Source organism: Phalaenopsis equestris, unplaced genomic scaffold (genome assembly GCF_001263595.1).
Source record: "Phalaenopsis equestris unplaced genomic scaffold, ASM126359v1 Scaffold000301, whole genome shotgun sequence".
Taxonomy (NCBI): Eukaryota; Viridiplantae; Streptophyta; class Magnoliopsida; order Asparagales; family Orchidaceae; genus Phalaenopsis; species Phalaenopsis equestris.
Window position 1 is genome coordinate 1,251,346 of NW_018164743.1, and position 9,839 is coordinate 1,261,184.

At 31.1% G+C, this 9,839-nt stretch overlaps 1 protein-coding gene across 1 annotated transcript in view; it reads left to right on the plus strand.

The window, feature by feature from the left end:
* Nucleotides 1-9,195, plus strand: part of LOC110025516 (SKP1-like protein 1B) — a 23,478-nt gene extending 14,283 nt beyond the window's left edge. The window contains exon 2 of the mRNA XM_020726048.1: nucleotides 8,679-9,195. Within this exon, the coding sequence (XP_020581707.1) occupies nucleotides 8,679-8,852 (174 nt within the window). The 3' untranslated portion in view covers nucleotides 8,853-9,195. The remainder of the gene's footprint in view (nucleotides 1-8,678) is intronic.
* The last annotated feature ends 644 nt before the right edge of the window (nucleotides 9,196-9,839 follow it).

Below are 9,839 nucleotides of genomic sequence, written 5' to 3' on the forward strand. Positions count from 1 at the left end.
ATATATATATAGTAATTCTTTTTCGATTATTGCATAGTTGGTTTGAGACATATTGAATATCTAAAAAAATTCATTTCTTTATCACTCTAGAACTATTCTATTGCATAAATTTTTTTGTCACACAAGTCTCAAGTTCCGGATGCTAAAAATGGAGGGTTGCATTATCTAGTCAACAGTTAGCGCAAAATTTGTCAAAGAATCATGACATAAATTTTTTAAGTCGTGTAAATGCTAGGGAGTCCTCTGGAAGCAACTCATTATATGACGTGAATACAGTGAAAATGTGTGAGGGTTGTTACACTTGCTTCCGATTGCAGTGTCAAATAAGTAAGAGTTCCCAAATTACGGATGAATTTGGGTAAAGAAATTAGTTCATGAAACTAATATTAGGATAATATCTTGAAATATAGGTTCTTTCACAACTAATTTAATGGAATTGATTGATATAATTATTCATAGGAAGAAAAATATCTTATGTATTCATGAAACTAAATGGGTTGCAGAAAAGACCAAGGTATTGATAGCTTAGATTTTAAATTTTGGTATTTATGTAGGAGTCACACTAGAAATGTTTTAGATGTAATTATAGATAAGAGTTTGAATGATAATGTTTTAAAAATTAATAAAACTTAAGATAAAGTTATATCCCTAAAGTTGTTGTTGATACTAAGATTTTTAATGTAGAAGTGCTTATGCTTCTCAACTAGGTTTAGATATATGTTTAATAGAAAAATTATGAAATGGCTTTGAAGAATTAATACAAATGATACATTTTCAAGAAAGAATTTTTATTGGAGAAGATTTAAATGGACATGTTGGTAGAGAGGTGAAAGATTTAGAAATATTCATGTTGGCTACGTTTTTTGAGTGATTAATGAAGATGGTAGAACTATATTAGATTTTGTTATTGTTAATACTTTATTTAAGAAAATAGATGAACATATTATTACTTATGAGAATGGATGTAATAAAATACAAATTGATTTTTTTCTTATGAGAAAAAAAGATCGTCAAAAGTGTAAAGATTGTAAGGTCATTTTAAGTTAAAATATAAGTATTCAACATCGATTATTAGTTCTAAAACAATTTATGATGTTAAAAATTCTACTTTTAGTGATTTTTATAACAGATTAGATACTAAAGAAGATGAAAAATATTTGTATAAATTAGTAAAATAAAGAGAAAAGAAAAGTAATGATTTAACTTAAGTTAATGAAATGCAAAAAAATGTTTTTCTTAGAGAAATAAATTCAATATAGGTAGAGTTATTTTGATAAATTTTTCAATGAAGTTTCATAAAATACATTAAACCTTAGTATTCTTAATGTATTTAATAATAATAAAATATTTTTTTTATCGTCACATTAGTAAAAAATAAATTTAGGTGGCTTTAAAGAAAACAAAGGGTGCAAAATTAGTAGGACCTGATGATATCCCTATTGAAGTGTGGAAATATTTAGGAGATTTGTGTGTTTCTTGATTTACTGAACTCTTTATTATTATTTTAAAAACTAAAAAATGTCTGAGGAGTAGAGGAAGAGTATTTTGGTCCCCATTTTGCATGAATAAATGGGATGCACAATAGTGTGCAAATTATAGAAGAATTAAGTTGAAGTGTCATACTTTAAAATTATGAGAAAGGATAAATGAATACAGGTTAGAACTTGATACAAAAATTTCTCATAATCAGTTTAGATTTATGCCGGAAAGGTCTACTATGGAAGCTATACATTTATTGAGAGGTTTGATGGTGGAGTACAAAGAGAATAAGGAGGATCTTCATATGATTTTTATTGACTTAGAAAAAGTTTACGATAAGGTGGCAAGAGAAGTCCTTTGGAGAGCTCTAGAGAAGAAATGTGTTGATATGACTTATATTCAAGTCATTAAAGATATGTATACTAGAGTTGTTACTTGTGTTCGAACAGAAAGAGGATTGACCAAGTATTTTCCTATTTTAGTTGGATTACAACAGGGATCGATTATAAGCATATCTTTTTGCTTTAGTTATGGATGCTCTTATCGGACATTTATATGAGGATGTATCTTGATGTATGCTTTTCTTTGATGACATCCTTTTTGTGGATATGGCTAAGGAAAGAATTCAGGAGAAAAAATGAATTATGAAGGTCTACATTGGAGTCTAAAGGCCTACATTTGAGTAGATCTAAAACTAAATACACGTAATGTAATTTTGGTAGTAGTAGCTCTAGTGACATAGTTGTAATTTTGGGTGATCAAATCATTAAAAGGTGTGAACTTACTAGATATCTCGGGTCTATTGTTCAATGTGATGATGATATAGATGGGGATGTTATTAGTAGAATTCAAGTTGGTTGGTTGAAGTCGGGGAATGCATTAGGCCTATTGTGTGACAGAAAAGTATTGTTTAGACTGAAAGGAAAGTTTTATAAGATAATGATGAGAACTGCAATGCTCTATGATGCAGAATGTTGGCCTTTAAAAGAGAAGCATAAAATAAAGTTAAGTGTTGTTGAGATGAGAATGCTTAGGTGTATGTAACTTGACACTTGGAGACAAAATGAGAAATGGACATTCATGTGATAGGTTGGTGTAGCGCCAGTGGCATACAAGGTCAGAGAGAGTCGTTTTAGATGGTTTGATCACATTAAACATCGACCATCTGAGGTTCCTGTTAGGAGAGTAGATGTTTTAGATCCGACTTATGTTTAGAAAGGTAGAGGTAGACCTGAAAAGACTTAGACATATTGTGTAAAACATGATCTTAACCTATTAAAATTTTGAAAATGACACTCAATAGGACACAAGGGAGAAAAAAGATTCATGTAGCCGACCCCACTTAGTGGCTTAAAGACTTGTTGTTTTTGTTCTTGTTGTACTCATAAACTTTATTGATAAAATTCATAAAGATGTAGTAATTAGTTTCTTTTTCAAAGTTTCAAAGGCCTCTAAATATTCTTGATTGCACTTATAAGGGATGTCTTTCTCTAATAATCGACAAGAGATTTAGTTTTCCTAAAAAAATTCTTTATAAAGTTTTAATAAATATCAGCATGACCTGAAAATCTTTTAATTCCTTTAACTGATATTGCTGATGGAAGCTTTCATATTGTCTGAAATTTTTTTATTTGTCCAGTTTATTCCTCTTTGCAAAATTTTATGCGCTAGAATTATTCCCTCTATAATCATGAATGGACATTTCTCCCAAATTTGAAACAATTTTTCTCTTTAGTTTTTTTGTAAATTCAAAGCTAGATGTTCTAAAACATTATAAAAAGCGTCATAAATAGGAAAATCATCCATTAAACATTTCTATGTCAAGCTTTACCAAATAAAAAAATTGTCATAGTATATCTTTGAAATATAGTTGGAGTATTGCAAAGTCTAAAAGACATATTTGTAAAGGTAAAAATTTCATAGAGGTTTGTAAATATTGTATTTTCTTGATTTTCAAGTGATATAAAAGTTTTTACATTTCCTTTAGGGCCCGTTTGAAAAACACGTTTCAACAACTTATTCGAAAACACGATTAAGTTTTTACACTAAATGCAGTTTGCGGGTCGAATTGCGGGCCACCTGCGGGCCACCTGCGGGCCGCGTTTTAGGATGAGCTGCTAATCTGGATAAGCACAAGCTGCCCCAAACACACCCTAAATTTAAAACTAAATTTGTCCTTAACTCTTTTTTATAAAATGAAGGCTATATATTGTAAAAATTATCAGAAGAGGCGACATAAATAAGTCTCCCATAAAATCTTTCTATGCCCTACTCTATCAAGTAAGACAAACAGATAACATACGTTTTTGAAATATATCAGGAGCATTGTGAAGTTTAATGACATCCTTTTAAAGGTAGAAGTTTCATAGAAGCTTGTAAAAATTATCTTTTCTTGATCTTCAGATGCTATAACAATTTGGTTATACCCCGAACAACCATTTTAAAAATAATAAATAAATGCCTTGCTAATTTATAAAGCATTTGATTAAATAAATGGCGAAAAAAAAGGATATTTTCTTGTGGCTTTATTTATTTATTTATATTCTATACAGACACTAGTAGGAATGAATGCATTTTTTTTTCAAGTTATCGTAGTCATCTGTCCTTTTTAAGGTACACCACGGAATAAATTAACCCATGAATCATCAAAAATAGGATAAATAATTCTAGAATCCAATTATTTCAAAATTTCTTCACAACTTTTCTAATAATTGGATTTAACCTTCTTTGTGATTTATTTTTAATTTTAAAATAATCTTTCATTAAAATTTTATGCATACATACGTAATGATTAAACTTATAGCTGTAATTGTTTAACTCAAAAGTTTTTTTTTTTTTTTTTAACCAGAAGTTTTTTCTTATTTGACTTCTCAATACTCATAAGTTTTTCTTCTTGAACATCATCTAATTTTGAAGAAATGAACTTGAGTAAAATTCATGAATTCCCTAGAAATGCATGCCTAAGATATTTTGCCAAATATTTCTACTTCAAGTCAGTTGCTTCTATAACATATGATTCATAGGCTATGCTAAAGAGGATGTATCTAGGATTTTAACTTTTTCTTTAATGGTCCTCAGTGTAGCCTCTAAAAGCTTTATCTTTCATTTTATCTATTTCATTTGTCACTAAAACTTGTTCTAAAATGTTCATTCCAAGGTTTTATTTATCGTTTTGCACATCTACTAGATTAATTCTAGAGCATTCATAACTCATTGAGGAATTGTAATGATTTAAAAATATGAAATGTCACTTTTTGATCTTTGACTCTCATATTATTATACATCTATCATAGTCAGCCTTGTTATAAAAAATAGTCTTCCTAAGCAACTATTTGGTTGCTGAAAAAGATACGTGGTGTAAAAAAAATGCTGCATCATTGTTTTGAGTACTTTAGAATTGTTTGATTTAGTGTAAAATAAATGCACGAGTTTATATTTTGTTGTTTGGTTTAAAAAATGAAATCAATATAAAGTTTACTCGGTTGTGGCGACGACAGCTGATAGTGATCGATGGTCGGCTGCGGTGATGGTGGCTTCTGACCTGCAACGTGTGAGTAGTGGATGTAGGCGGTGACCAACTTGCAGTTGGCAAGGGCGGCAATGGCTGACTGGGGTGGCGGCGGTTGTTGTGCTACTGGTAGCCAGTGTTTTGCGGGCGACGACGGTGATGGGCAACAACAACAACAACAAAGCCTTAATCCTACTATGTGGGGTCGGTGATGGGCAACACTTTATACAGTATAGCGTATTTGGAATTCATTCGAAACTAATAAATTCCAAATATATTAAAATTGAATTAGAGAATGAATATTAAATGCATTGTAATTTTACACTGTACTTTCTTCTTTTGACAAAACATCAGGATTTTAAAAAATGCTGTAAAAGAAATGCAATGCACTTTTTCTACTTTTGACCAAACAACCCCCAAGCTGATTGAATTTTCCCCATATGTTCAAAATAATAAAATCAATTGAAAAGATAAACTTATCCATCTTTAATAATATATTTTCAACGCCCTATTTCTCTTGTCCTTCTCTTCCACATACTTCTCACTTTCTCTTTCTTATCACATGATCTTCCTTAATTCCTCTCTCATTCAGTTTCTTTCTCTGGCCAGCAAACCCTCTCATCCCATTAGCATCTTTGATGACACTTATTCCCAACTTCTCTACTCCCATCGACCTTGAGCGGAATTTGATATCTCCGTCTCCATTTACCAGGCCTATCACTTGAAAAAGCATAGTTTAAGATAGCTCCATTTGAACCAAACTGTTGTATTTCGTGATTTTTCTAACATTTCGGTTTTCATTTCTATTTAACCTAATGAAAAAAAAAAGACCCAATTTTAAGAGAGGATAAGAACTCATCAAGTTAACTTGAAATCAATTTTATTTTAAATCAATTGGTATCTATGTTGAATATTCTTGTTGGTAATCATATCTAAACCCTAAACTAAATCCATATGAAGTTCTTCCATCTAGTTCTTTGACATTGGCTAAGCTAAGAAAATTGACAATATATAAGATGCACCGATTATACACCTATGATGCATCATAAAAAATAAAAATCAGTCGTGGAGTTCAAAATTTGCCTTTTTAGATGGGAATTGACATTATGAATTTATTGTCATGTTCTATACACATCTATTACTCTAAATGGTAACAATATAAGAATGCACTATGATGATTAATAGAAATATTGCCTAAAAGTACTTAAATGAAGCTACCAAAGAATTATATTACTCCCATTATCATCAAAAGTCTCATCTATTTTATAGATTAACCTGAAGTCATATCAGTGTCATCACTATGGATCTTTTGATGATTATGCATACATTTGTCTCTTCATTCTATTCCAAAACAATTTATCTTGATTGTAGATCATGCTATACACCAAGTCCTCTATATCTATATCTCTCTCCTAACTGCATGAAACTCTCTTAACACTCAATCTTCCCTCTTTCTTTCTGCACGTCCAATTTATGTCTCTTTAACTCACAAATTTCTCTCCTTCAATCAGTCTTTCTCGTCACGTTTATTTCGCTGAACCTACTGTTAATTCATTATCTCCTACTTTTGATCATAGAAATATTACATGAAAACGCTTTTAAAGGTTTGCTCTTTAAATCAAACTTCTATATTGCTTGATTTCTCTAAATGTGAGGTTCTTTATAATTCCCTTGCATCTAAAGAAAAATCCTAGACAATTTCAAAGGAAGAATAAAGAAGATGAAGAAAAAAGACATCAAATTTTCATTTTCAAATTACCCTGAGATTTTCATCTACTTGTCTATCAATTTTATATTCAAGTCCACTTTGACTTTGTAAGCCATTAATCTTATTTGAAAGATAGAATCAATTAGAAGATTTAGGTTGATTTGATTGCAGAAAGTTAGGATTATTAATGATCTGATCACGAGCTGATCTGACCTTGTCTCAAGGTTGACTCGTTGTCATTCAATTTGATCTCAATTCTAGCAAAGTCTTGTTATCGGTTGGATGTGATGTGATGAAAGACAATTTGTGGTTTCAATATCTTGAATGACGAGCTTATCCACTCCAGCAAAAACAGTGCCCCTTACCTAAACATTATGATGCGTGCACTAACTCAGAAAAAAAATATTTAGTGCAAATTGAATAATTTTATATTTAAGCTTTAGGTACAAATTTATAAAATGAATGAACTATATGTGATTTTGAATATTTTGATTAAAAAGGGATACAATATCTTGCATGTGTAATGCTAACGCCCAATATTTTGTGGATTTGTTTGGGGAAATGAAGAATTTTATGTTTTTTTCAGTTTTTGTAACATTGAATTCAATTTCATTCTGCCAAAGGCTGTGTTAAATACATTAGTACTAAAAAACTTCAAATTTTACATGCTAATGAGTTTTAGCATCCACTCGTCTTTTTAGTAAAATGACCAACATCAAATATTTCACAAAAACTCGGACCTTTTTCTTCTCCACTTTAATGGCAAGATAGTAATATCTGTAAAAATGGCCAATTTTTCATCATGCATGGTCATGGACTCATCTTCCTACTTTTGATGTCAAATGACAAACCTCCAAATTTATTCTGATCAAAACGTCAACATCCATTCTTATACTTCTAAATATTTCAAATTGAGGCAGAGCATTTGTCATTGTAAATACACAGATCTCCTACCTGACTATTTTAAACATTTACTGAGTCATTTTCTTGTGAATCACCTGATTTATTTTTATTTTTGTAGTTGGGGACCCCAAGCTGGTGCTAGTTCCGTGCCTTGTAAAAGTCACCAAAAATGAGGGAACAACTAGCAAAATAATTCAGACCCAAATATGCTCGAAATTGTGTGATTTTAGTCTCATTTAAGGCCCGTTTGGGGTAGCTTATAAGTGCGGGCGACATTTTCAAAACGCTGTCGTACCGTTTGGTTTGCGCGTTTCGCCAGCTTATTTTGAACTGCGTTTGGGTTTTTACACTAAACGCAGACCGCGGGTCGAGCCTTGCGGCAGGCCCGCTGGCCGCATTTCAGGATAAACAGCTTATCTTGAAAAGTTGAAACTGCCCCAAACACACTCTTACTCTCGCCGAAACTAGTTGTCTCAACCACAAATTTATTGGAATCAGAGTTCATATATTTTTTGAAATAAGTTTTAAAACATTTCTTATTCAATTTTAAGTAATTTTTAAATAAAGCAGTTACATTCATGCCACACAATTCTTATCTATTTACTTATCTAAGACCCAAACTTTCATATTTACATGCATAGCACTTAAATCTTTAACATAAAAAATACAACTATAAATTTTTTTTAATGTGAAATTCACTTTTTTTATGCATAGCTTTATGACACCAAAGCGAGATAAATGTAAATATGGAAGCTCAGGTGTTAACATATGTCAATACATAATAACTGTGGCATTTATGTAAAATTTCCTTTTTAAATCCATAAAGCTGCTTTGAAATTCATGCTCTATCAAGTTGAACTTTTGACGCAACGTAGATGTTCTTGGGCTGTCCCACAAGCAGGTGATGTCTTTCTCGCAAGCATGGCATGTTGGCTGTTGAAAATCTGATAATATTGATACTGTGCTTTCTCATAAAAAAAATATTTATAATCCTGCAAAGAAATCTTGCATAATTCACCATAAAAAGGTCTATCCACTAATAGATTGTTACTTGCACGTTGCTATTTTCTATTTTACCAGGCAGCTAATTATCTCAACATAAAAGGTCTTCTGGACCTCACCTGCCAAACAGTTGCTGACATGATCAAGGGCAAGACTCCTGAAGAGATACGCAAAACCTTCAACATCAAGAATGATTTTACTCCAGAGGAAGAGGAAGAAGTCCGCAGGGAGAACCAATGGGCATTCGAGTAATGTAATCCATCATTATTTGATAGAAAAAAAAAAAAAATCTGGATATTAAATTTCAATATATTTATTTTGAGATTAGTGTAATGTTTGAAAAAAAAAAAAATCATTTAAAAATTTTCATTGCACTGATTTCAAAATAGATGTAACAATTTGATCAGAATATTTTCAGTTTTTTTTTTTTTTTAATTTTAGTTTTATTTATTTGCATTTTGATGTGGTAAACTTTAAAGAACATGTCGAACATGTGGTGTATTTTCTTATCTTTTGTATCTTGTAAATAAGACTGGCTATATCTGTAGCTGGGGATTGCAAGAACATTTGTCCAGTGCCAATTTCATTTCTGTTTTTTGTTTTGTATTTTGGGGGGCTTGTACATGCATGCCACCAAATTCTCTTATGTATTTCCTACATATCTAACATCTAAACTGAGTTTTTACATTTGTAACACCCGAATCTGTCATATCGCATAAAAAAGACTTCTTTTTTTAATTCGAAGAAATGATGTAAGGTGGCATATATGTAAAAATTGAAGTTTTGGTTTTAGATATGTGAATGCGTAAGAATCAAGTGGTATGCATCATGCTTGTACATGTTGCTTTTTTTTTTTTAGCTATTTCAATGTCAATATGATTTCCTTGGTAATTGTATTGTGCAATTACTAAAATTTTATGCAAATAATTTTTCTTGATCTGTTGATATTAATGCAATATTTTTTCATTTTAAATGGTATTGGAAATTTGTCTTCAATTGATTTGTATGGTGTTGGTGAGGATATAAATGAAGCAGAGCCTGCCAAGGTAAGGAAGATGTCTAGTTCCGTTGCGTTGTAGTGAGTATTGACATCTTCCGAAGCTGTTTTGTAAGAACGAAAATTTCTTTACGTTTTAGATCGCAGAGGGCCTTCTCCTCCGTTCTGACATTTCGTTCGGAAGAGATTCCTTGAATAACAAATGATGCCGAAGATCTGAGATGCTCGTCTTAATTTGTGTT